The sequence below is a fragment of the Miscanthus floridulus genome, chromosome 1 (assembly GCF_019320115.1).
Source record: "Miscanthus floridulus cultivar M001 chromosome 1, ASM1932011v1, whole genome shotgun sequence".
In the NCBI taxonomy this organism is placed as follows: Eukaryota; Viridiplantae; Streptophyta; class Magnoliopsida; order Poales; family Poaceae; genus Miscanthus; species Miscanthus floridulus.
In genome coordinates this window covers 50,982,771-51,010,624 of record NC_089580.1, presented here as the reverse complement: position 1 = coordinate 51,010,624, position 27,854 = coordinate 50,982,771, and the positions used below count along the sequence as shown (strand labels likewise).

Sequence of the window (27,854 nt, the reverse complement as noted above, 5' to 3'; positions counted from 1 at the left end):
GAGCAGCGTGGATGGCCCTGCTGAAGACCCGAGGGCCTGGCGGTTCAGGGGAAGGACTGCGGTCCTCCCCGCTATTATAGCAACCGCCTCGGTGTGGGTGGTAGCCCTGAGCGGGCCCTCATTGTCGTGGTGTCGTCGCCTACTGACCACCTCATGGTCTCCCTGTACCTCGCGTCGGTTGCCGAGGCGGTCCAGAAGCATGGGGACCCTGTGGGCTATCAGCGCCCGATCAGGCTCTAGACGAGCCAGGGCTTCCCTGTCCTATCAAGGCGGTGCCGTGGGCAGGTTCGAGATGCCCCCATGCCATCGGGAGGCGGAACTCTCAGCCTGCTGAACCACGACGGTCTCTAGAAGATCCCAGAGCTTACCACGGACCCACCGTCCCTCCATGGTAGAAGGCTCGGGCATTGCGCGGACCAGCATTGCCGCAGCCGCGACGTTCTGGCTAGCGCGATTGAAGACTGGGGGTTGCTCACTCCCTTCATCGCCATGGATGCGGTGGTGCACATCGCGGGCCCTCCATCGGGCTCCCCCACCTTCACCGCGACCTCGCTGTTCCTGTTCGAGAGTGTCTCGAAGCTGCTGCAGAAGGAGTTGGTCTTGTTCGACCTTGGCCTAGAGCTCACAGAGTTGTTCCAGGTCTGGGCGTTGAGGTCGCGCAAGGGCGGGGGTCTCGTTTCGTGCGGCCAGCGGGACAATGCGTGGAGGTGTGGCGGCACCCGCACCTGGGCTAAGCGGGGAACAGCTACCTGCCCCCTCATCCTCCTCGCCCGCTCTCGGCATCCCGAGCCCGATGTGAAAACACTCGCGAGTGGGGTCGTGGGTGTCTTCGTCGTCGGAGTCGGAGTAGCCGAAGCAGTACTTGCTTGTGGTCAAGAAGCGGCGCATGGTTTCAGGGTCGTGGAGTCCGGAGAAATCTGCCCCAGCCCATGCCTCATCCTCCTCCGAGGAATCGGCGTAGGCGTGGGTCGATTCGGTGGTGCCAAAGTCGAGGGCGAAACGCTGGCGGCGTTCCGAGGGATCCTCGTGAGCGGCAGTGTAAGCGTAGGCGTGAGAGGCGGCGGCATTTCTCAACCCAAAGGGGAATGGGGACGGTGCCGTCGCCCGACTCTGCTCCGCTGGGATCAGCTCCTCAGGGAGTGGTGGAGCGGATCTTGACGATTGGGCATCACTGCGCGCCACCGGCGATTTTCCTTTATCCAAGCTCAGGCTAGACTGGTCCCCAGCCAGGGACCCTGTGCCAATAGCTGGTCGTAGGATATTAGCGGGGAGCGGCGTGCCGCCCCGGATTCACATAGCGTCGGGGTGGTCTTGCTCGCGTCGTGCATGGCGAGCGCGGCGAGAGCGGCCGCCCGAGCGCCGCCTGCGCCTGGGCTACCGGTGCGTGACTTCGTCATCGGTTGGTGGGGCTCGAGGAGTGAGGAGTACCATGTCGTACTCATGCCCTAGGGACATGAACTCTAGGCTCCCAAACCAAACCACCGTGCCGAGACGCAATGGTCATACGAGGTCTGCCATCCGGGACCTGCTGGGGTGATGAAACTGACACGCAGAGGCCCCTACCTGGCGCGCCAACTGTCGGTGTTTTGGACCGGGGGGTCCTCAACCAACCAGTGAATTAGAACTGCATGCCCCTAATCTCGGATGGTGATGCAAAGAGACATAAGGTTTATACTGGTTCAGACAATCGACGCCCTACGTCCAGTCTGAGAGATCGATCTTGTATTCCTTGCACTGAAGTGCTCGTAGTAGGGGGTTACAAGCTAGGGGAGAGAGGGAGCTAGTCCCAGGTCTCGGTAAGGTGTCGTGTGGGCCGTCTGAGATGTTGCTCTCAGGCGACAGGGATGTGCGCGCGCGTGTGTGTGTTACAAGGTGTTCTTCTCCATCTGTCCCCCTCTAAATGGCCTAAGTCCTCTCCTTTTATAGCTGAAGGGAGGATAAGGACAGTATACACTGTTCGCCTAAACGGTCGTTTAGCCCGTTTAAACACCGTGTAAACTCTACACGGTGGTGCGCCGTTTCCGTTTAATCACCCGTTTACCCCGTTTAATTGGCCGTTTAGCCCGTTTAATGGGACGTTTTGCCCGAATAATGGCTAAACGGTAGGTGGCCGACTGTTTACCGTTTAGCGTTTAGGAAAACACTGACAGTATATGTGTTAACTATGCGGCGTCGTGCCAACAGGGGCGGCATGTCCGAGCCCTGTGCCTGTTCCTGTGGCGGCGTGGCCGTTGGAGTGGTCCGTCCTTGGAGCACTGGGGCGGTGTGCCAGTCCCATCCGATCCTGTGCGTCGTGAGAGCCCTGGGACTGCCTCGGAGTGGGTGCGGCGGTGGATGTGCAAACCACTGTGGACGGACTGTGCGCGAGGCCGAGGCTTGATCGGCGCCGAGGCCACACCGCAGTGGGGGGGGTCTCGGCGGGCACGAACCCCAAGATAGCCGAGACCTTGGTGTACAGTGCCGAGGCCTCGAGTGGGCGGCTGATCTGACGCGTCAGCTTGGAGGCGGTGATGACCTGGGCCAAATTGTCCGTGCGATGTTGTTTTCGAGGCGGGGATCGCGGTACACAATGTAGTGTGGGCGCTGATCGTGGGCATAGCGTTAGGACACAGTGGCCGGTAATCCCCGCCGTGCCCTGTCCCAGCCGGTATGGCATTGATGCGACCTCAGGTCCCGTCGGCCATTCTGTGGCATCGAGCCATCGTCTGGCTGAGATTGCGGGAGTGGTTGAAGTATTAATGAGACATGACGTGCTGTCGGGAAGACCGGCCGAGGCGGGGGCGACGGACTATGGATAAGCTGGTCTCGCGCGATACGGGGAATGAGGCCTCGCGTGAGACGGAGAGCGGAGCCTCGCGCGGGACGGAGATCGGAGCCTCGCGCGGGACGGAGATCGGACTCCTTGCTGAGGCCTTTCGTGAGAAGCCTCACGCGATACGGAGAAGGCACCCCCTGCCGAGGCCTTCCGTGGAGAGCCTCGCGCGAAGCGGAGATCGTGTTCCCTGCCGAGGCCTTCCGTGGAGAGCCTCGCGCGAAGCGGAGATTGTGTTCCCTGCCGAGGCCTTCCGTGGAGAGCCTCGTGCGAGGCGCGAAGCGGAGATCGTGTTCCCTGCCGAGGCCCTTCCGTGGAGAGCCTCGTGCGAGGCGGAGATTGCGTCAGGACGCCGAGACCTCCTGCGCGAGGCTTGAGGCGAGGCGGAGGGCCCGGTGGGCTCGGACGTGGCGGGTGCGAGGCCCACGGCTTACCTTCCAGCTTTATTTTTTTATGGGACTTAAGTGACCCCTTTGATTGTTCGCTTGGGGTACCCCGTTCTAAGGTACCCGACATTAATAAACTAAATTGATAATATAAGTTGATGTATTTTCATAACGTAGTTAAAATTACAAGAGTTTTGTTTAATATAAAACATAACAGAAATAATTTGAAATAAAAGGAGTATCGATCTTCGGTGGATTAAATGTCCATAAAAATGGACAGTACATGTTTTTGCTAGAATCCATAATTTTCAGGTTAAAAATAAAACGTTCCATACTTTTATGCAGAGATATAAATTGTTCACGAAATTTATTACAATTTTATTTATTTCACTCGTTCTATCATGGAATGGTGAGTTTAAACTGTTGTGTGTAAATCCATTTGTCAAAAGAAGCGATAAAAAATTTATAGTTTTGATAGTACGAATTAAAATTAATAATCTCCGTTTGCGGCTATATCGAGATGAGCAAACGAGAATCATCATCGTATTCTCCAAACCGAAGAGAACGCCTTGGCCATTGTTTTTGACCGTTTGTTCTTTTGTTGGATCAACCAGAAAACTCTCCTCCCAAACCAAAATTGCCGCCGTGGCTTCGGTGTCCTTCCACGGCAGGGACCCGCCGGAACACCACCGCCTCCGTCCATGTCCCTCAACCGCCTCAAGGAAACCCTCCACGCCTGCTCATCTTCCTCCTCCCAACCACAGACCCAACCGCGCTCGCCGCCGCCGCATCCGGCTCTCCTTCCGCGGAGACCCCCAAAGACGTCCCTTTCGCAGCAGCTCCTCCGCCTCGAGGCCGCCGCTTCTTCATCCTCCTCCTCCTTTTCCTCCAGGCCCGTACAGCTCCCACCCGCCCCCAGGCCCCCGATCGAGAAGCCGCGGGAGGACGACGAACCGCCGTCGTCGGAGGATGAGGACGAGAGAAAAAGTCGCCCCATTATCCGCCGCTGCCCGCCTCCACCACCAGCGGCCGCCCTCGAGTTCCGCGGGCCATACGAGCCACTTGTGCTCTCGCTGCCTGGAGAGCACCCTGTCGTCCAGGTACCGTACTGCGCCTGCGTTCCTCGGTGACAGTAGATTCGTTAGGGCTTGTCTGGCACACGAAGTAGTTCAGTTTCAGTATACTAGTACAAACGGATTTATGGCAACAGAAGTTTGGTCATTGCAAAGTATTTATGAATACAAACCCGATGTAACCACGTTTTTAGTATAAACTTTTCATATGAATATTATGATTAGACTAATTATTGGTCAAAGATGACACCACCACCACCACAACATCAACAACAACAACAACAACAAAGCCTTTAATCCCAAACAAGTTGGGGTAGGCTAGAGTTGAAACTCAGCAAAAGCAATCAAGGTTCGGGCACGTGAATAGCTGTCTTCCAAGCACTCCTATCTAAGGCTAAGTCTTTGGGTATATTCCATCCTTTCAAGTCTCCTTTTATTGCCTTTACCCAAGTCAACTTCGGTCTTCCTCTGCCTCTCTTCACGTTACTATCCTGACCTAGGATTCCACTACGCACCGGTGCCTCAGGAGGTCTTCGTTGAACATGTCCAAACCATCTCAACCGGTGTTGGACAAGCTTCTCTTCAATTGGTGCTACCCCTAATCTATCACGTATATCATCGTTCCGAACTCGATCCCTTCTTGTATGACCGCAAATCCAACGCAACATACGCATTTCCGCGACACTTATCTGTTGAACATGTCGTCTCTTCGTAGGCCAACATTCTGCACCATACAACATAGCAGGTCTAATCGCCGTCCTATAAAACTTGCCTTTTAGCTTCTGTGGTACCCTTTTGTCGCATAGGACACCAGATGCTTGCCGCCACTTCATCCACCCTGCTTTGATTCTATGGCTAACATCTTCATCAATATCCCCGTCTCTCTGTAACATTGATCCTAAATATCGAAAGGTATCCTTCCTAGGCACTACTTGACCTTCCAAACTAATATCTTCCTCCTCTCGAGTAGTAGTGCCGAAGTCACATCTCATATACTCAGTTTTAGTTCTACTGAGTCTAGAACCTTTGGACTCCAAAGTCTCCCGCCATAACTCCAGTTTCTGATTCACTCCTGTTCGGCTTTCATCAACTAGCACTACATCGTCCGCGAAAAGCATACACCAAGGGATGTCCCCTTGTATATCCCTTGTGACCTCATCCATTACTAAGGCAAACAAATGAGGGCTCAAAGCTGATCCTTGATGTAGTCCTATCCTAATCGAGAAGTCATCCGTGTCTCCATCACTTGTTCGAACTCTAGTCACAACATTGTTGTACATGTCCTTAATGAGCCCGACGTACTTCGTTGGGATTTTATGTTTGTCCAAAGCCCACCGCATAACATTCCTTGGTATTTTATCATAAGCCTTCTCCAAGTCAATAAAAACCATGTGTAGGTCATTCTTCTTCTTCCTATACCGCTCCATAACTTGTCTTATTAAGAAAATGGCTTCCATGGTTGACCTTCCGGGCATGAAACCAAATTGGTTCATAGAGACCCGCGCTATTGCTCTCAAGCGATGCTCGATAACTCTCTCCCATAGCTTCATAGTATGACTCATCAACTTAATTCCCCGGTAATTAGTACAACTTTGAATATCCCCTTTATTCTTGTAGATCGGTACCAATATACTTCTCCTCCACTCATCAGGCATCTTGTTCGATCGAAAAATATGGTTGAACAGCTTGGTTAGCCATACTATAGCTATGTCCCCGAGACATCTCCACACCTCGATTGGGATACCATCTGGTCCCATCGCCTTACCTCCTTTCATCCTTTTCAACGCCTCTCTGATCTCAGATTCTTGGATTCTCCGCACAAAGCGCCTATTGGTGTCATCAAAAGAGTCATCCAACTGAAAGGTTGTGTCCGTATTCTCACCATTGAACAATTTGTCAAAATACTCTTGCCATCGATGTCGGATCTCATCCTCCTTCACCAAAAGATGCTCTCTTTCATCCTTAATGCACTTAACTTGGTTGAAGTCCCTTGTCTTTCTCTCACGAACTCTAGCCATCCTATAAATGTCCTTCTCTCCTTCCTTCGTACTCAAACGTTGGTAAAGATCCTCGTACGCTCTACCCTTTGCCACACTTACAGCTCGCTTTGCAGTCTTCTTTGCCACCTTGTACTTCTCTATGTTGTCCACACTCCTGTCATGGTACAAGCGTCTATAACACTCTTTCTTTTCCTTCATAGCCCTTTGGACTTACTCGTTCCACCACCAAGTATTTTTAGCCTCGCCTCCACTTCCTTTGGTTACTCCACACACCTCTAAGGCCACCTTCCGAATGTTGGTTGCCATCTTCTCCCACATGTTGTTTATGTCTTCTTCTTCCTTCCAAGAGCCCTCTTTGATAACCCTTTCCCTGAATACCTCTGACGTCTCTCCTTTCAGTTTCCACCATTTTGTTCTTTCAATCTTAGCTTGTTTATCCCTACGGGCACGCACCTGAAAACGAAAGTCTGCCACCAAAAGCTTATGTTGAGAAACAACACACTCCCCTGGTATCACCTTGTAACTCAAGCATGCTCGTTTGTCCTTTCTTCTTGTGAGAACAAAGTCAATCTGGCTAGAGTGTTGTCCGCTACTGAAGGTCACTAGATGAGATTCTCTCTTTCTAAAGAAAGTGTTGGCTATCATCAAGTCAAAAGCTACCGCGAAGTCTAGAACTTCCTCCCCCTCCTGATTCCTACTACCATACCCAAAACCTCCACGAGCTACCTCGAAACCTGCGTTTGTAATACCTACATGTCCATTAAGATCTCCTCCTATAAAAAGCTTCTCACTACTGGGTACAGCTCTAATCAGGCAATTGTCTTCCCAGAACTGTCTCTTAGCACTCTCATCGAGGCCTACTTGGGGGGCTTACGCACTAATTACGTTCAAGACCATATCACCAGTGACAAGCTTGACAAAGTTTGAATTTTGAAATACATGCGCACCTTGTATTTTGGGATGGAGGGAGTAGTGGTAAATCCTACTTCTTGGGAGAAGAGGGAGAGCGAGAAAACATTGCATAACAGTTTGCCATGGCATATCTTGCTGTTCTTGATGCCCTGCGGTTTATCTCAGTTAAATAGAAATTGGTAAATGAAGATACATTGCGATAGAGATAGTTCCAGGGAAATACAAGAAGACAATAGTTGATGCCCTGTGGTTTATCTCAGTTAAATACAAGAAGACAATAGTTGATGATGAGCTATTTGCATGCATTTTACATCATAACTTGACTTTTACATGTTCCATGGTTGATGGGACGTGTATTATGTGGTTGATGGACTGCTTTTCTTTCATCATCTGACCTTCAGGATTTATGTTGGACCAGATCTCGAGGTCTCTTTGGCAATACTATTATTTACAACGAAGCTGAACTTAATTAATTCTCTGTACTGAAGGGGCTGACAACTTGTTTTTTTCTGGGAAAATAGTTGCCCCTTATTTATTTACATGGTTCTGCTGTGTTGCTATTGTTTCTTTCATGGACTCATTTATTCTACTTTCTCTTTAAGGCTGAGATATTGTTTTTGCTGATAAGTTTTTTTCCTAGCTTCAAGAAGCATCGTGAATAATTGCATGATCCATTTCTTTGGACTACACCAAAACCACTAAAAAATTTACTCATGGGCAAAACTCAGACATGGCCAAGGTTTTGGCAAAACAAGGGTGTTCAATAGTGCTCAACCAAAAGTATCAGCTACAAGCATGAAAAGTAAATGTGATTTGCACATGTGCACACCATGCTTTTATAGCATAGAGCTATGTTCTTACATGATTATTGTTTGCAAAACATTATACTTGATTTTGTTTCTTCATTTTCTCTGAATGGTTTTACATCTTTGTCCACTGTGGGATTGTTTTATGTTCAAATTTAACACCCCCCAAAAAAATTCCATCCTGTATTATTTGTAATCATCACACAGAAATGCATTTTTGCTTGTGTCTCTGCCCAAGCCCCTGATCGTTATAATTATTCATCAGTTTAATTTCCGTACTTTTTTTTTAATCTGGTTGTAGGTGCCCCCATCAATAAATTGTAGGCTACTTGCGCATCAGAGGGACGGTGTGAGATTCTTGTACAATTTGTATAGAAACAATCATGGCGGTATTCTTGGAGATGACATGTGAGGCTTCAAAATTGCAGATGATCATTTTCTTTAAGGAGATCGATGATCCTCATTTCATTCTTGAAATAACCTTGAATATCAATCAAGAGTCTTCTTTTAGATAAGCACTCATTCAATCATATTAAATGTTGGTGGGGATCCAAATTATTTTAGCAAAGCAATTAGTTTTCTCAATGTAGTTTGTTGTTGCTGGTGCATAATACTAAGTAAGCTCGGCTTATTAAGGGTTAGCATATGCATATATGTACACTGTTGATATAGTGACAATCAACTCATTCCTATACGTAGAAGTTACTGGGCTCTTTGAATCTTACTGCACTTCCTGTTCACCTTGTAACATGATTTCTCTTGTGATTTAGGGGTTTGGGAAAGACCATTCAAACTATTGCTTTTTTGTCTTCTGTTATTGGAAAAGGCAATGGCCATGAGCAATCAACAAACAAAGGAAAGAAAACTGGCCCTGTACTCATCCTCTGCCCTACTTCGGTGATTCGGAACTGGGAAGATGAATTTTCTGAGTGGGCAGAATTCTCTGTTGCTGTCTATCATGGTCCAAATCGTGATTTGGTTCTTGGAAAAATTGAAACTCAAGGACTGGAGGTACTCATTACCAGTTTTGACACTTTCAGAATTCATGACAAGATTTTATGTGGTATCTCGTGGGAACTTGTGATTGTTGATGAGGCACATCGTCTCAAGAATGAAAAATCCAAGTTATATACATCATGCTTGGGGATAACAACTCAAAAGCGGTTTGGTCTCACAGGGACCATAATGCAGAATAAGATCATGGAATTATTTAATCTATTTGACTGGGTCGTGCCTGGCTGCTTAGGGGATCGAGAACACTTTCGAGCCTATTATGATGAGCCTCTAAAACAGGGTCAGAGGCTAAGTGCTCCTGAGAGATTTGTTCAAGTTGCTGATGCGCGCAAGAAGCACCTTGTTTCCGTTCTTAGGAAATTCTTATTGAGAAGGACAAAAGAGGAGACAATTGGACATCTTATGCTTGGGAAGGAGGATAATATTGTTTTCTGCAAAATGAGTGATGTTCAAAAACGTGTTTATAGAAGAATGCTGCAACAACCTGATATACAGATCCTTATTAATAGGGATGTACCCTGTAGCTGTGGAAGTCCTTTACCTCAGGTTGAATGTTGCAAGAGAACTGAACCAGATGGTGTTATATGGTCTTATCTTCACAGAGACAACCCTGATGAAGGCTGTTCTATATGCCCCTTCTGTCTTGTTCTTCCTTGCCTCGTCAAGCTTCAGCAGGTTTTTCCTATCGTATGTTATTTGGAATGACAGCAGCAGCAGCAACAAAAACTTGTTCATTATTTTGGACATTTTTTTTGAAAAATCTGATATCTCTTCCTGTATTGTAGATTAGCAACCATCTGGAGCTGATAAAACCTAATCCAAAGGATGAGCCTGAAAAGCAGAAGAAAGATGCTGAACTTGCAGCTGCTGTCTTCGGTGCAGATATTGACTTAGTTGGTGGTACCGCTAAAAGTGAAAACTTCATGGGTCTCAGTGATGCTGAATATTGTGGAAAGATGCGAGCACTAGAAAGGCTTCTGTCACTGTGGACTCAGCAGGGTGACAAGATTCTTCTTTTCAGTTATTCTGTCAGGTGGTTCATTTATGCGCTAACATTTAGCTCATAAGCTGGCAAAGTTATATTGCCATGAACTTTAATCCCATCAGTTCCTATTTATATCAATGTTTAGTCCCACTGTTTTACCAATTGCTCTAGTTATTACTTTCATGCCACAATTTAATGTTGTTTATTTCTCAAATTAGGACTGAAAAGATAGATTGCCAACTATTCTAGTACATGGGTCATGTTCTATCATTCCATAAATACATCTCTGTTTGATTTTTTACTAGGAAACATATTTCAGAAGATCTTTTAGGTTTCAGCCACACTTGACCATAAAATGGTAGAATACACAAAATATATCTGTCCACTGCTGTAAGTGGGTTTTCCATTCTTTTGATTATTATTGATTTTGTAATGGAAAAATTGTTGCTTCATATTCCTTAGTAGGCATGCTTTCGTTAGAGCACAAAATCTTATTTATTTAGGTTTTATATCTATGCCAAAAACTGTCTCAGTTAGAGTTGTGGTTTAGATTTATATGCCTGACAGTGATTTTAGGGTGTGATTGGATGTAAAACTTTCTAACTTGTGACCCCCATAGTATATGTTACCTAACTAGTAGATATTTAGAAAGTTAGTTTTGGTCAAAATATGAGTTGCCCAAATGAATGGTGAAAATTAATTGTAAATAGTATTGTTGCTATTATCTTCTAAATACACGCACTTTAGATATGCTACTTGTTCTTACATGCAGAAGAGGAAGAGAGAGAGAAAGGGGGGGTGGGGGGTGGCTGAAGGAGACTTTCCTACTTGTAGCATCACTGCATTTGGTTTACTTGATGATTTCATTTATTTCTATTTACATACAGGATGCTTGACATACTAGAGAAGTTTCTCATAAGGAAGGGTTATTGCTTTTCACGCTTTGATGGAACGACTCCCATGAATGCACGCCAATCACTAGTGGATGAGTTCAATAGAAGCCCTAGCAAACAGGTGAATTTTGGCAGATGTGGATTTTTTGTACTTGTACCTAACAAAATTTTGAAGGCCATAGTTGATTTAAGTGGTTAAATTCTTTTATGCAGGTTTTCCTTATCTCTACTCGGGCAGGTAATTTAGGTGTAAATCTTGTTAGTGCTAACCGTGTGGTGATATTTGATCCAAGTTGGAACCCTGCCCAAGACTTGCAAGCACAAGACAGATCATTTCGGTATGGACAGAGACGGCATGTCACAGTATTTCGCCTACTTGGTGCTGGTTCGCTTGAAGAGCTCATTTATTCTCGACAGATATATAAACAGCAGCTTTCCAACATTGCAGTTTCCGGAAAAATAGAGAGACGTTACTTTGAAGGCGTGCAGGTATTCTCTTAGCCATAGAAGTATCTTGATAAGATTGAATGGAGGACATAAATTGCTTTCCACGAGGCATTTGTATTGGTACAATTTGAGCTGGCTTGGAACAAAAGATGTTGAGGATGGGGTTTATTTACTCAATATTCTTGGATAGGCGTAGTCACGAATTAGAATTTTTGTCCATTCTATGTGGCACGTAGCTTGACAGCTACACCAAAAAGGGTCACAATATGTTCCTTTTGTGTTCTGCTACGACTGTGTTTGCCCAAGTTAACCACTCCATTTGGTTCAAATACCTGGGTGTATTGTTACAAGGAAGTGACATTGTGTAATCCACAGAATAACATTATTCATAATTGTTGTTAGATGGCATTTGAGAAAAACCAAACATGTCACCACCCAACGATCTTCCTATGCATTTTTTTAACACATCAGCATATGTTAGTTTGAGAATTTCAGTTTGGGCTATTTTAGCTGTTGCAGGTGTGTGAGACTAGGTGCAATCACGACTGCACAATAGTTTAATTCAGATTGGCCTTTTGGTAGTTTTAAGTTAACAGCTTACTGACTAGATACCTGGTATCCGTTTTGGGTATCTAATTTGGATAATTCTGATTTTTTTTATAACTTATAATTCTGATTTAGGATGACAAGAAATTTCAAGGTGAGCTCTTTGGGATCTGCAATATTTTCCGTGACTTGTCCAATAAGCTTTTTACTAGTGAGATTATTGAGATGCATGGAGAACATGGCAAGAGTAGTGCAACAGAAGCAACAGGGATAAGAGAAATAGTCGATACTGATTTATTTGGTTCACAAGAGAATAGGAAGTCTTCCACAGCAACAACAGATACGGATAATCAGAAATTGGTTGATTTTGGTATGCTCTTTCTCGGAAAAATTACTTTATGTTTACCATAAATATACTCATAAAAGGTTCATGGACCAAATGGCGAAGGTTTAGTCATTACTGTGGCTGTTAGCTTCAAAGGTTGATACAGAAAACTAGTTATTCATTTTAGATGCAATCTAGACCTTCGGAGATACTTGCTCAAAAGATTTTGAAATACTGCATCATTATGTTCTTTTATGGTGTTTATCTGTAGCTAGTATTCAAGGCCTGCTGTTCAATCTATCATTTTCTAGTCTTGGGATATTTTGAGCTTATTCAGTCACAGTCCTTCATAAATTCAGAGTAGCTTGCTTTTTTCACGAACGCGCCTTAGCATGTCTTCATTCAGATTCAGGTAGCTTGCATTTTCTACACTAAAATATATACTGCTTAAAAGTTGAATTATTATGTTATTTTACACTGTTTTGGAATATCAAGCTATTCTTCTGTAGCCTGAAGCTGAACAGCTGTTTATGGATCCAGTTATAAATACACAGTGATTCTCTATTTCTCTTTGCTGAAAAGTGAAAAACCTGGCATAAAATATTTTCACCCTTTGACTCCCGGGTGTATTGTCTAGTAAGCTATGTCTATCATACTCGTGATTTTGAGAATAATTATGTTTCTGTGTAATTGTAAAAGTTCATATGAGATTACTAATTGAGAGTAGCCTGGTAGGCTGACTTCTGTAACCTCTCATCCCTCTCACTGATCCATTTTATATTGAAGTAATAAATTTGGTCTGTTTAACAGGGATAGTTTATGCCCACCGCAATGAGGATGTTGTGAACTCTCGAACAAACGAAAGAGAGAAGGGTGGAACAGACGAGACTGTTCAGAGCTCCTTAGAGGAGCTGCACAGTAAGAATGAAACAAAGCATACTGTCATGGAAAAATCTTATTCATTGGAGGAGAAAAGAAAAGTGGCAAGATCTTATTCACTGGAGCAGAAAAGGAAAGAGTTTAGCCGTATTGCATCCTTCATGGGTATGGATGACCTTGAATTTAGCAAGTGGCTGCTATCAGCCTCACCGCTCCAGCGGTCCGAAGTGCTCCAGAACTACAAGAGGAAAAAGAAGGAAGTGTGAGAAAAAACAGAAATGATGATGCAGGCCCTCGGAGCTACCGCAGAGCTTTGACATAGTAGTTAGCTTGTGTAGCTAATTGTGGTAGTTATGACAAGGAATGGTAGTCAAATTGAGCTGTGGCACCGTCGCACCGATCAGTAGGTATATATGTCTGCAGCCCCGCTTGATTTTGACCCTTATGGGTGCAAACTGAGCTTAGGAAAGCCTTGGTCACTTCCACTGGCTGTTTTTCGGTCAGGTGAAATCTAATCTGTAATTGTGGCTGTTAGTTCTAGTTCAGCTGTCTGAGCCTTTGTGTAGCGAATCTTATCATGCAGGTGGCTTGCAATGTTACCGTGATCTGTACTAATCATTTGGATACCGTAGTCTTTTATATATAAAGTTTTTCCTTCTAAACATACTTAGGCATACAGCCATGGACGTATATCTGCTGCTTGTATAGGTGTGAAGAGCGTGTTTTCGTTGTGTTCTTTCCCCCCATCAATGTGCTGAGAACAAAGAGAGGGAACTTGGGGGGGGGGGGGGGGGGGGGGGGGAGACATGCTAGTTGGGACCTGGGAGACGCTCAGCCCTGCCTGCGTAGTGGGAGGACAGGTCCCTACTCCCTAGAGCAGATGGCACCGCTCACCGTCGAGGCGTCGACCACTGTCAGTCTCGGCAAGTCGGCATATGTGGGCATGTGGCTAGCAGCACGGCAGGCACACACGCCCTGACCCTCATTCTTTCCATCTCAGTAATTTTACCCACCCGCCACCCAGTAATCACTTCCTAGAGGCACATTCCAAAACTGCAATCAACCGCGGTGTAGGTCTATAAACACAAGCTACAGGCGTAGTTAGTACAACATTACGAGCAATAGACGTATTCTTTACAAATGATAACTGTCGTCATTACAGAGTCAACCGCAACTTGACATCATGCCACATATAGCTATGACTTAAAATCCACAACCAACACTCGGCCTAAATATATTTTGTACAAGGCCACACAAACAGGTACCGACCACTACCACCACATTAGGCAAGCCAGATAGCATACAGATAACCAGATCCCTACCAATTCCCAACTTCTGCTTATTCACAATCACAATCGCAACTAACACCACTAAACAACTCATAGGTTATGGGTGCGGGGTGCCTAGGAGAAATCACGGTCTGGGAAGAGCAGTGGGGCGACGAGGGTCCAGATGTACAACGCTGCGGTGACCCACTCTGTGCTGATGCGCACCCAAACGGTTGTCCATCCAACATCCATCAGCTCTGAGCTCTCTGATGCAGCGCTCGTCCAGCCAGTTAAGAGCATGGCTGAATACATGCTTGCAAGGGCGAAGATGAGGTGGAAGAAGGTGTAGGAATAGCTCACGGGGCGCGGTTCGCTTTCTTTGCCATCACCTTTGCCATCCTCCTCGTCACCGAGTAGTGGGTTTTTGGCTCCTGCATGCATTTTTCATCACCATGACGGTCGACCGAGCATCCGGCTATGCATGAGTTGTAATTGGAGTATTCTTACCAGATCTAGGAGATGATGGCGGTGAAAGGAATGTAGTCGAAGATCCAGTGCGAACTGCGGAGTACACAACAGAGAGCACCGTAGTGAGCATCCCGAGTATAAGAGCACCCAATGAAACTTGCTTAGAATGCCTGTGAAGCCCATTGCACTCATAGTCACCCGGTTCACTGGAGAGACTAGTGTAGCACAGGTATGCACAGTAAACAGAAATGACAGAAGCAGGCATAACGCTTCCATTGACCTGGAAAAGGAAACAGTATTCCATTACGCATAAACAGCAACATGTATCAGGCACCAGCAGAAAACTGTATGAACCATTGCATTAGAAATTTGGATCATTAAGACAATCAAATGATTCAGATTTCTTTGTGCTTACCAATAGTTATTTCAAAACTGCACATAAATACTTATTCTTGTTATAGCTTGACGAGATTTGGAGTTTGAAGAGGCATATTACCTGGGGGTGCAAAGCAACTATTGCAAATGCAAAAGCAAGGATGAGTGTCATGACAATAAAGAACACATTGAGACCACAGTCATGACCAGAGGGATTAAACCACATGAAGAGAACACCAGAGAAGGCGAATGTAGAGAGATAGCAAACCACAGTCACTACCAGCAAAGCTATTTCCCTGAAATATCAAACAAGATGCCGTAATCAACATCACAGGAGACAAAGCAAGTTCAAGCATCACTAGCCTGTGGTCAGCACACTAACCATTTTCGCTCTTCTTTCTCAACCCATGAGTCATTCCAATTATTTGTGAAGTCTAAAAGCATCACAACCTGTACTAGAAGAAAGAAGCCAGATCCAAACTTCGAAAGTACCTCTGTAAACCAATCTCAAAATTAGTGAAACTTGCCTAAAAACGCCAATTGGCTCATAAGGATTACAGGGCACCACAACAATCTACCAATAGTTAGAAATGCAAAAGGAGGTATATGTAGTGTAATCTATGAATTAGCTCAAGCCGTCATAAGTTCTCTGACTTTGGAGATAATGTCAACACGAGGAAAAAAAAGAAACCAACAAACTGAGGTGTCTGCCTGAATATAATCTATCAGTATATGCAAAACTTTCAAGACTAAATACACAGGTGGTACAATTATCATGAAAAGAGATTATTTTAGATGTCTGCAAACAATATTCATATGCATCTTGTTACTACAAACATGTTAAGATATGCACACTTGCAAAATTGCATTGCACTAAAGATAGAATGGTGAGGAAAACGAGGTTACTGACTTACCATAAATAGTAATAACAATGTTCGGCACACAAAACATAAGAACAATGAGAACAGCCCATACAGCAATCTTTGCAATCCAGCCACCATGGTGCCATGCATCTCGCCGATCATTCTGGTCTTTCACACCAATCATCATGAGAGCCAATATTGCAAAAAACAAGAAATTCCCCAGGCTTACACGAAGAACAGCATTCATTTGAAACCATTCTTCTGGTGGTGTTTGATCAAATGCATTTATCCCTGCAATGCAATACATTACAGACTTACTAGGCCACTTACATGATCATTAAATTAATAAGGCCTGAAAAGTCCATCTGATTTATCATAAGCTCAATGGTTTGATGGATCAAAATTTCAAAACAAAGAAGAACACTTTCAGAAATAGCAACTCTCCAAAAGTTGACAGTTTTACAAATCAAACATTCTCTGCATCAGTATACCAGCATGCATTTATGGTAAATAGGCAAAGTTGTTCCCAGTGATGACAACAAGACCACACAAATGCTCAACCATGCATGTGCATAAAAACTACACTGATGCATTTAAAAAAAATTAAGGCCCCCTTTGGAATACGGACGGGATTTTTTTTCTTGTTTCCTGCGTTTTCCTTGCAAAATTTCTACATGATTCCTGTGAAATTCCTGAGTCCCAATGGGGCACTAATCCATGCTCAAGATTCTCAACCTGTGCAAGACTTATGACTTATGAACTTGCACTCAAACAAAAATCACAGTTCTAGATATTTACAGCACAAAAGAGGAACAACGCTCGGTGGCTGTGTCTGTGCCTAAGAAGAAACAAAATCTGGTAAATGTCAATGTACAGCTCGGGGGCTGTACTGAAAAGACATCTGGTAAATGTAAACCAAAAGGATGCTCTATAGAACTTTCCACAACAACTATTATGAACCTCTGTCGTCTGCTAGTACCTTACGGGAATGACAAAATAGTAAAATATTCTACTGAAATCCATTTCATCTTGTGCAGCAAAGGGACGCTCTGCGTTACTTTTCTGCATCTTGAGCCTTGAGGTTGAGGGATGTGGAGAAATTTAGTGAATTCTACACATTCAAGAGAGCAAATGTTTACACGTAAAGCTCATGAAATTATCTGACTTCCCTGGGAACTCCATGTCAAGCGTGCCTTGGATTCATCATCTAGATCAAGCTAAAAACTGAAATCGTGCATGTGGAGGAACATAAAAATGGATAAATGGACGAGTGACTAAATAGTAGGCATCCGGTGGCGAATTCCCCAAGTCAGTTCACAACCACACAAAGGGTAAGGTCGATCTAGCACGCTACATCACAATTAACAAAATTAACTAGAACTGCCACAAAAATTGAAGATAGGAACTCCACGCAGGTCTATCGATCTTAGCAATTGGAGGGAGAAAACAGCAAGAGCATTCAAAGGTAGAGGAATTAGGGCCATAAGATGGGTTGGGGTTGCCGGAGAGTAAGTAGCAATTGTGGGACACATACATGGGATATGCTTGAGGAGCGGCGCGGCGAACTGGCGGAGCAAGACGGAGAGGATAAGGGAGGCGGCGAAGAGGCCGCAGTAGGCGAGGCGCGCGGAGCGGCGGGACACGGCCGATGCCGCCGACGCGCAGAGGTTGCAGGTGCAGCCCGCGCAGGCGGACGCCAAGCACGATGCGCACCACATCCTGCGCCGGCGATCCTCTCGCTCCCGCGTGCGGAGCCGGGCTCCTCCTGTTCCTCGTCGGCTTTGGACCCCGCTGAGCCTCCGAGACTCGAGAGTTGGAGTTCCAGCTCCGTGCGACGGTGCCTGTGTCTCGTGGATCGTTTATTCCACCAACCCGCTGCTGGCCTGCAGCAGCGGCTGCTAATTCCTCCATCTTTTAAAATGTTTATTATTTATTATCTTTGGTTTAATTGTCTTCTCTTCCGTCTTACTTCCTCCAAAATTTTTTTAAAAAATTACTGGTCAAACTATTTTGAATTTAACTAGAAGCATAAGCATGTTCGACGAGCTAGACTAGTTGCTAATTGGACTGGAAATTGGCTCAAATTAATTAAGATTGGCTATATACTTGCTTACCAACTGGTTGAAGACTTGGCTGCAAAATTAACCCAGCTATTAATCTTCTTATTTGGATGCACTAGGGCTAATTTTTAGCTTGCATCCAAACAACCATAGGTTTGTAGAAAAAAATTAGCAATATTTATATTCCAAATGAGTTTATTATAAAAATATATTTAGTAATTTATTTAATAACACTAATTACACACCATAATATTAATATATTCTTATATATATTTGGTTATTAATATATTCTTATATATATTTGGTCAAAGTTAAAAAAAATTAACTTCTCATGAAGTGAGAATGGCACTCTTTATGGAACGAGGAGAGTAACTCAGAATCTTCTATACATAAGGGCATGTTTGGTAGAGCTCCATCTCATTATATTTGTTTCGCTGAAATTTGGCTTATGCTGATGCTTATACTGATTTGTTGTGAGAGAAAAATATTGTTCGTTCGTTGAAAAGTACTATTGAAGTAGTGCTGCAGAATAGGGTGTATGATTCTGAAGCTTATTCCTGATTCCTAAGAGAAGTGATTCTGTGACTGAAAGTGATTCTCTTTGTATCTTTAGCATAAACTCTCAAAATAATAATGGAGAATCACTTAATAGAATCAGGAGAAGCTACTTTTTTTAGCTCATAGCCTCTTAGTTCATTTCAGAGAATCACTTCATAGAATCAGAGAATCACTTGTTTGACAAACTGTTTGGCAGAGTTCCTGCTGGATTCAATAAAGAATCAGCTCTGCCAAACAGGGCCTAAATAGGATACCATTATAAGATTTTTCTGGTTTCTCATGCTGCCACGTCACCTGTATTCAACACCAACTTTTAGGCTAAGGCTCTGTTTGGCACGGTTTCTCCACCAGCTCTTGAAGCCGTTTGAAGCCGTTTTATGCCAAACAGGGTAAAACTAAATGGTTTCACTTCAGGAGCCTCTTAAATTGTGCTCTCACAAAGGATATGTGGAGGGTGGAGCTAAAATAGTGGCTTCATCCGACTTCAACTCGCCCTGACGGGGTCTTGCATGGTGTTCTATGAGAGCATGTTTTAAGAGATCTACATGTGAAGCTGTTTTGTCAAATGGTTTGCCAAAACAGCTCCAGCTTTATCGACGGAGCTGTTCATGGAGCCAAAGCAAAAAAAACTTCACTGGTGAGGCGAAGACGTGCCAAACGATGCCTAACATTTAAAACATCGAGCACAAGTTTCATCATTTATTTAACCTAGTGGGCAGTAGGGGGAAATTGCTTGTTAATAGGATTGGAATATAGGTTGCATAACTCTTTTGCGGTAGAGATAGCAACACACCTAGCAAAACCTTAGTTTCACATCTAAATAGATTATTTATTGCATAGGTTTTGACTAGGTTGTTTTAGAGGCCGTAGGTTAGAAATAGTTTTAAGTTACCTAATTCATCCCCCTCTTAGACGTCATGGTCCCTTCAGTGTTTTTGGGTGCGTGTGAAGCAAGGATTATTGGGTGATATTTCCTAAGCATGTGTGGTGATCATCTAGGAGTGTTTAGGTGAGGTGTTAGGGTTGTGCAACTGTAACAACCCGGATTTTCGAGCATTCAAAAATACGAGCTTTTTTTAAAAAAATTCTGCAAATGAGTGAAGCATATAGTCGCTAGGTCAAGCCTAAGTCAAACCTAGGAGAGTTGCTAATAAATTGTTGCACTCATGTAGATTGGATTGTAGGAGAGTGCCTGTGTTTTTGAGTTGATGTTGAGTTTGAGTTTTGTTTACAGTTTGGAGTGCACAAAACCGTAGCAATTCCTCTCAAATCCCCTTTTGAAATTCCCTCTCAAATTCTCCTTTAAATTCCATATCAAAATCCTTGAATCATAAATGGAAAACCATTTTCCTTTCCCCAATGGGCCAAAACCCCTCCATTCCACCCCCCTTCCTTCTTTCAGCCCAGCCGGCTCCCCCCGTGTTGGCCCATCGTCACTCGCGGCCCAGCTCCCCTCCTCTCCATTCCTCCTAGGCCTCCTGCGCGCAGCCCGCTAGCCCAGCTGCGCCCCCCGTAGGCCCATAGCTGCGCCCCCCGTCGTCCTCTCCATCCCTGCTCCTCGCCTCGAGCCCGTGACGCCGAGCTCCACCTCGCCTCTACGTCCACGCCGCGCCCTCCTCCGTTCGCGCCTTCACCAGGAGCAATCGCGACCACGACGCCAGGAGCCGCTTCATTGAGTTGCTGCCTCACCCTCATCGTGCCTGTGACCCGTCCTCGCCGATCACCCTGATGCTGAGCTGCTGCCCCTCGCCGAGCATGGAACCGCGACGCCATGCTCTGCCTTGTCCTCGTCGCGACTGTGCCGAGCTGTCTCCACCGCGCCGGACTGCATCACCGGCGCCGTACCGCAACACCACCTCATCATCCTCTGCTCTGACCCACCACCTTGCCACCTTCCTCTTGCTCGCCAGACAACAGCAGCACCTCGCTGGAGCTCCTCTATGCCGCCGAGAACCCACCCCTGCTCGCCACCACCGGGAGCCGGGAATCGGAGCTGCTGACCGCGTCGGCCTCCTGATGCTCGCAGCAGCATCCCACAACCACGGCCAGCACCACCTCGCCATAGACCGCCAACTTACTCCGCCAGCTGAGCCACGTAGTCACTCATCTTCCTTGAAACCGGCCTCCGTTTTCTGCGGATCCTAACCGTTCTCTACTGCGAGCTCAAGCCATGGCCTTGCAACATCTTTCATCGACTCTGGCCACCACCGTCGCCACCAGAGCTGCGTCCAGCAGCAGCAGCCACCTCCCGGCTGTCCGCTACCACGTCCAGCCAACCCCCGGCTAGCCATAGCCAGCCGTGGCCTGCCAACAGTAGGCCACAGCCGGCCAAGGGTGGCTGCAGCAGGCTACAGCAAGCCGCTGCTGGCTGAGACATGTCGCAGACCTCCGTCTTCCTCATCGCAGCAAGGTCGAGCCTTTGAAACCCTCGCCGACACCATCCTCGACGTCGGCAAAGCCCTTGTTTTTCATTTCTTTGCTCTTTCATACACTTGATACATGACTTTATCGATATTGATATCTATGCCTGTGTCGTGCCTTCGCGCCGGTATATTCCATGTGCTATGGTTATGTGCTACTCTATGTCGTGTTGTTGGTTTAGTTCTTGTGTTGTCATTTGCCTGTGGACCGAGCCTTCGAGCCGGTCGAGGGATTGTAATTCGTTCGAATGTTTCGGTTGTGGGTTCGTCCCGCCATGGTCGATGCCGAGCGTAGCTCATTCCATCGCTTTTTAGTTGGCTTTGTAGTACTACGATCATTAGCGACCCTATTCGGCCCTAGGACGTGGCTACTATGGGCTCAACATCGACGCGGCTCTTAACCGCACCCGATGAGTCCTCCATGACCTAGTGTAGTGGGAGGTGAATTAGGGAGCGATAATCGTGGAACAATGGAAGCCAACTCATGTAGGTGTAGCTTGTGGCCATGAGTTTGCCTCGCCATGGCCATGGAGTTATACCTCTCTTTGCTCTTTTGTTCTTCCTAACCACCTCGTATGCTTGTGCCACTTAGACTGTAGCATTCTTATGGTTCTTGTGGTGACAACCGCAGCGCTATGAACCCTAGGAATAGCACAGTGCTGATTGAGTTGCATGTAGGTCGTGGTGCCCTACGAGTTGGTGTGGATCGAGGAACCCCGCGGGATTGGTGTCTCTTTTCTTTCAACCCTCGCCCGTTTGCCATGGCATGTTGGTCGAGAGAATGCGGTGACCGTTCTTCTATCTTTTCTTCTCCCCTCTATCGATCCCCATCGATCTAGTAAGATGTGGATTGATCTTCTTGTTCCTATTTCTTCAGTCTGTGTCCTTTGCCATGACATGTGGATCGAAGCGCAATGGAACCAAAGTCCCTTTTTGCCTGTCTATGCTCGTTTGGTGTTCTTTGTTGCTCTCTTGATTCCAATCCTTCGATTCCCATCGACTACTATGGCGAGTGGATCAAAGGGAGGTGAATCCCTTTCCTCTCTTTTGGCTCTTTCGTGCTCAAGCCCCCTATATGCTTGTACCTATTTTAGACCCTTAGCACTCCTTAGGTTCTCATGGTGACAACCATACCGCTAAGACCCTAGGGGTGTCTTGGTGCCATTTAGTGCACGTGGGTCAAGGTACCCTATGGGTGGGATTGGGTGTTCATGTTCTCTTGTGTGTCGCTCCGTTCTGATGCCCCATCCTTCACCATGGCATGAGGATGGAAGAAGCAAACCACTGCTCCTCTCTTTTCTCCTCTCGTTCCACCCTCTCTTCGGTTCCCGTCAATTGCAATGGCGTACGGACTGAGAGAGATCTGAACTGCTCCCTTTTTCCCCTTAACCCGCTCTGTTCGATCCCATCCTTAGCCATGACGATAGGATCAAAGACCAGACTATCACTTCTAGTTAGCAAAGCTAAGGTCTATGTTGTGTTCTCAGAACCATGCGAGTCGACTTGAATTGACCATTAGAGTGTCGTCTCTACCAAGGATGTGACATGGACATGCCTAGTCGACTTTCTCCCTTTTTAAGCCCGAGGATATGGACTCACTTCGTGAGGGCTAGTCTTGTTTCTGTGGCGCTCACTTAAGTTGAGCTAGAGTCTCGGCCATTATTCTTGACGCCATATAGGTCGACACGATCAGCCCGAGAAGTACTGACTAGGTTGTGACTTGAGCTTATGCTTAGCAAACAACCACTTTTGTCTCTTTTCGGCCCAAGGATCGGACATCCTCCACGAGGGCTAAGTCTTTTTCCCTTGGTGTTCTTTTGGTGTTGTTCGATCTTCTATGTCTTGTTGCCTTTTTAGAGTATTTATTGCTCTTTGCCTTGTTTTTTGCTCTACCGAGGTAGTTGCATTGAGGATAGCATTGATTGGACCGAAACCTGTTGGAGGAAGGACATGCGGACAATGACAAGACTTTGAGGAGAACGACTATAAACACACCGAGGATGTCAGAAATGACCAGTCAATAGGTGCCACGTCCCACCCAACCTCGTAGAATCCTATTAGACATGCAACAATGTAGCTGCTAGTGCTTTACTTTTATGCAAATGATTTGTCATAGGTTGCATGGTAGAATTGTTTGAAAGCCATTACCTTGGTGCAACCTTTACCCCTGCACACCCACTGTTAGAATAGACGCTCGCATACTACTTACTACTTGCTTCTACTACGCATTATATCTGTGATGTGATGCTTGGTGGAGGATTGTTTGTGAGTGGCTAAGGCACTTGGTGCTGATATTATGGTAAAAATGTGATAACAACTTGGGGAGATCTTGGTGTGCGTCTTGGGTGTGTGGTGAGGGTTGAGTCGACCGAACAAGATTCTATGATGAGTTGTTGAGCGAGTCTTGCCGAAGTGTGACCTGAGCGCTCCTTGAGAATTGTACCTATGGCGGGTACCAGTTTGAGGTATAGACTCCGGGGAGGAGTGTCTTCGTGGGCCGAATCCCTAGAGTAGAGGTGCTATTGAAGCACGGGGTGTTGGTTATCCCCACTTCTGAAGATGTCTTGTTCAATCGCCCTAAGGACTTATATGTTCTAGGAACCGATTCATAGGAATCCTTGTACCCCACTCACTCTCAGTGGGAGGGAGATGGATGTGGACTAGTTTGGACGATGCCACTACTGCTAGGTTGTAGTTGATAGTGTGGGAGGTGAGGGTGTTTTGGACCCAAACCTCTCTAGGCGTGTGGTATCCTTTGATGGGCCCGGTACTGTGTTTCATAGTCTCAACGTGCCGGTGTGAAAGCATCTAGGTCCCTTGTTGGGTTTTGGTGATTAACGACAATACAAGATTACTATGACTAACATGTGTTTTGTAGAGGCAATTAAGTTAGGTCATGGTAATGGAGATCAATTGGGCAATCGAGGTGGTCATGCCCCTACGATGGAAATCATTTCGATTTTCAAAGGATGGACGACAAGGTTAAGGATGACTAGTTCTAAGTGTCGATTGGAGTTGGAGAGACACTTAGAGTAGTTTAGGACTTTGTTTTTCCTTTGGCCGTACTATTAAGGGAGGTATGGATGGGTAGCTTGACCTAGGTGAGTCTAGTGAGTTAGGTGTGGTGCACATTTATTAAAACTAGCACTAGGTAGCTCCTACTTATGCCTAAGATCCTTTGGAGCAAACTTCATTCACATATGATCTTGAGTTGGAAGTGAATGGAGGGTCAAATGCTGACCGGACGCTGGCTTTGGTGCGACTGGACGCTGGCCGCAGGGTCCGGTTAATTCATCTGACCAAGGAGATTGCGTCTGGCGCGACCAGACGCTGAAGAGGTCAAGTGACCGGACGCTGAGGTCTAGCGTCCGGTTGACTCCAGTAAGGTTCCAGAGAAGGAAATCTGCGATCAGACGTGTCCGGTCAGTACTGACCGGACCCTGAGGGTTCAGCGTCCGGTCGAGTACAGTAAGGTTCCAGTGAGGGTTTAATGCGACTGGACATGTCTAGTCAGTGGTGATTGGACCCTGCCAGTGTCCGGTCAACACTTAAACACTGGTGTGTGGGTTGAACTGACCGGAGCGTCTGGTCACCCCGCAGAGGCACATAACGGTTCATTTTTTAGGTTGCCTTATAAATAGAAGCTCCAGTCATGTGTAGAGTCACTTTTGCTCATTCCAACAGCTGAGAAACATGTTTGTGAGTGCCAAGAAGAGCAAGGTCCTAGTGAGGTGATTGTGATTTGAGTATCCAAGAGAGTAGCCTCATTAGTGAATCAAGAGTAGCAAAGTGTGCATCCACCGTTCTCATTAGGCTTCGCATGGTCAAGTGAGAGTTCATGCTTGTTACTCTTGGGTGATCGCCATCACCTAGATGGCTTGGTGGTGATTGGGAGCTTGGCGATCACTCAGCAGAGCTTGTGGGTGACCCAACTCAAGTTGTGAGTGGTTGTGGGTGATTCACCATGACGGAGTGTCGAAGAATCAACTCGTAGAGAGCACTTGATCCTTGCACAGATCAAGGGGGAGCTACACCCTTATGTGGGTGCTCCAACAAGGACTAGTGGGAGTGGCGACTCTCTGATACCTTGGCAAAACATCGTCGCGTTCCTCTCTCTCTATTTACTTTGAGCATTTACTTTAAGTATTTACTTTGAGCAATTCATTACTTATTTTTACATGCATAGAATTGCCATGCTAGAGTAAGTTTGGAACATATGTTGCAAGTTCTTTGTGCGTTAGATTAATAGAAACACTTTTCTAGGCATAAAGGGTTAATTGGGCTAACCGTAGGATTTAATTATTGCAAGAAAATTTAGAATTAGCCCAATTCACCCCCCCTCTTGGGCATCTTGATCCTTTCAATTGGTATCAGAGCCTCGAGCTCACATTTTTAAGGTTAATCACTTTGACCAAGATGTCACACGGGGATGGACCTCCTCCTATCTTTGAGGGAGATGACTTTCCATATTGGAAAATTCGCATGGAGGCATACTTAGAAGCTCTAGACATTGGTATACTTAGAGCCGCCTCACAAGGCTTCCCAAAACCTCGGGATGCTACTAACTTACAAGGCGATGAGGTTAATTATGAAAAGTGGAATGCAAAGGCTCGGAACACCATCTTTAGAGGCCTTTGCAAAGATGTGTTCAACTGCGTAAGGAACCACAAAGACGCCCATGCACTATGGTCGGACGTTTATGCGCTCCATGAGGGAACCAAGAGTGAGCATGAGGAACGCTATCATCTTGTAATTAAAAAGCTAAATTCATTTGAGATGCTTCCCAAAGAATATGCTAATGAGATGTATTCACGTTTAAATGTTCTTATAGAGGAAGTCAATAGGCTTGGACTTACTCAAATGTCACCATCCGACGTTGTGAGAAAGATCTTGAGTGTCCTCCCCATTGACAAATATGGGCATATTGTGACCGTGCTACATCAAGGTGATCTTTCTGCTGCTACACCGACATAAATCTTGGGAAAGATCAATACTCATGAGATGTACATGCACATCACACCACAAGATGGCTTATCCTCTACCAAGAAGAAAGAGAAGGACTTAGCATTCAAAGCTAGCCAAGATAAGGGCAAAGCAAGACTTGAGTATGAGAGCTCAAGTGATGAAGAAGATGAAGATGAAAATCTTGCTCTCATGGTGAAGAAGGCCGCCAAGATGCTAAAGAAGCTAAACAAGAGTGGCATCAAGTTTGACAGCAAGAAGAAGAAGTTCTTCACAGGCTCTAGAAGGAAGCCAATCTTCAAAATGGATTGCTTCAATTGTGGTGAACTTGGTCATCTAGCACATCAATGCACCAAGCCCAAGAAAGACAAGTTCAAGAACAAGAACAAGGGCAAGAAAGATGACTCAAGTAACGAAGATGAAGATGAGAAGAAGAAGAACAAGCCATACAAGAAGAGAGATGGCAAAAAGAGAGACTTCCACAAGAAGAAGAAGAAGAGTGTAAAGGCCTACATCATCGGTGATTGGCTCACGGACATTGATTTATCTAATGGATCATCCGATGATGATAGTGAAAATGAGAAGGTGGCCGCCATTGCTATTGATCTTTCATCTTCACCGCCACTATCGCCATCATCCTCTACACACTTATGTCTTATGGCCAAGGGTGAACACAAGGTAACTAATAATGATGATAGTAGTGATGATGAGCAAGCTAGTGATGATGATAGCAATAGCAATGATGATGATTCACCTTCATATGATGATCTTGTCAAAATACTTAGAAAATACACTAAGATCATTAGAAAGAGTAGAGCTAAAAATGAAAAGCTTGTTGCTAAAAATGATTCACTCTTAGCAAAATGTGATACATTGAAAAGGCTAATGTTGAGCTCAAAGAAACGAATGATGCTATATCATCCAAACTCAAAGAGCTCAAATCTTCTAAGAAAGAGCTTAAAGATAAACATGATAAACTTGAGTGGGTGCACAATAAGCTCATCACTAGCCACAACAAGCTAAAAGATGAATATACAACTCTAAAGATTAATTATGATACTCTTGTTATTGCTCAAGAATTTTTACCAAATGAGCCACATGATGCTACTAACCATGTTGCTAAGATTAATATAGCTACATCATATGATGATTTAATTAATGAGAGCATTGAGCAAGGATCTAGTGGCAAAGGCAAGAAAGTGGTTGAGTGCAATGACTATGATGAATATGTCAAGCTCAAGAATGCAAATGAAAAGCTCATGAAAGATCTTGAAGAAATGAAAAGCCACAACACCATTGTGCTAGAAACTCTTGATCATGATAAAGAGTTGATCCTTGAGAATGAGAAGCTCAAAGAAGAGAATAAGAAGCTCAAGAAAGAGAAGAACAATTATGTTCTCAAGGAAGAGAACAAGAAGCTCAAGATGGAGAAAGAGCATCTCAAGATGGGTTTGAGCAAGTTTGCAAGAGGCAAGCATCTCCAAAGTGAGCTACTCATGAACACTATCATGAAGATGGATAGAAGTGGCATTGGATATGTGGCAAGTGTAGAGAAGAAGAAGGCTCAAGTTCAACAACAATCAAAGCCAAAGCCAAAGAGATGTTTTGAGTGTGGACAAGAAGGCCACTTTGCTCATGAGTGCCAAACTCCACCACCACAACCCTTGCCCAAGCATGCTAGACCCTTTGCCTTCAATGCTCTCTACATGCTTAGAAAGGATTCTAGTGGAAAGATGAAAGTCATGTTCTTAGGACCCCCTAACAAGAATAGGCCTAAAAAAATTTGGGTGGCTAAGTCACTT

General features: G+C 45.4%; 2 protein-coding genes across 3 annotated transcripts; one reads left to right on the top strand and one right to left on the bottom strand.

The window, feature by feature from the left end:
* Positions 1-3,689: 3,689 nt before the first annotated feature.
* On the top strand, positions 3,690-13,765 carry LOC136518305 (switch 2-like). 2 transcript variants are annotated; one of them, XM_066511986.1, is made up of 8 exons: positions 3,690-4,298; positions 8,291-8,397; positions 8,760-9,678; positions 9,789-10,036; positions 10,876-11,002; positions 11,095-11,370; positions 12,010-12,244; positions 13,010-13,765. In XM_066511986.1, the coding sequence occupies exons 1-8, from the start codon at positions 3,900-3,902 to the stop codon at positions 13,342-13,344; spliced, it is 2,646 nt and encodes an 881-aa protein (XP_066368083.1). In that variant the 5' UTR covers positions 3,690-3,899; the 3' UTR covers positions 13,345-13,765. The 2 variants fall into 2 exon arrangements, with proteins under 2 accessions (XP_066368083.1, XP_066368136.1); XM_066512039.1 differs by lacking the exon at positions 8,291-8,397 and having other exon boundaries at positions 4,033-4,298.
* Positions 13,766-14,190: 425 nt separating this feature from the next.
* LOC136483476 (uncharacterized) lies at positions 14,191-17,924 on the bottom strand. The gene is made up of 6 exons (XM_066480563.1): positions 17,587-17,924; positions 16,104-16,343; positions 15,572-15,683; positions 15,311-15,485; positions 14,854-15,094; positions 14,191-14,777 (listed from the first exon to the last, which is right to left on the bottom strand). Exons 1-6 carry the CDS (start codon positions 17,768-17,770, stop codon positions 14,482-14,484), a joined length of 1,248 nt encoding a protein of 415 aa, XP_066336660.1. The 5' UTR covers positions 17,771-17,924; the 3' UTR covers positions 14,191-14,481.
* Between the last annotated feature and the right edge of the window lie 9,930 nt (positions 17,925-27,854).

What these genes read in the sequence shown, in the direction of transcription:
- LOC136483476 (XM_066480563.1), bottom strand. Translation starts at nt 17,770, where the DNA reads ATGTGGTGCGCATCGTGCTTGGCGTCCGCCTGCGCGGGCTGCACCTGC. An exon ending in GCTCCTCAAGCATATCCCAT is followed by an intron (nt 16,344 to 17,586) that starts GTATGTGTCCCA and finishes ATTGCATTGCAG; the next exon opens with GGATAAATGCATTTGATCAA. An exon ending in CATTGTTATTACTATTTATG is followed by an intron (nt 15,684 to 16,103) that starts GTAAGTCAGTAA and finishes ATTGGTTTACAG; the next exon opens with AGGTACTTTCGAAGTTTGGA.
- LOC136518305 (XM_066511986.1), top strand. Translation starts at nt 3,900, where the DNA reads ATGTCCCTCAACCGCCTCAAGGAAACCCTCCACGCCTGCTCATCTTCC. An exon ending in GGTATTCTTGGAGATGACAT is followed by an intron (nt 8,398 to 8,759) that starts GTGAGGCTTCAA and finishes CTTGTGATTTAG; the next exon opens with GGGTTTGGGAAAGACCATTC. An exon ending in TCAGAAATTGGTTGATTTTG is followed by an intron (nt 12,245 to 13,009) that starts GTATGCTCTTTC and finishes TCTGTTTAACAG; the next exon opens with GGATAGTTTATGCCCACCGC.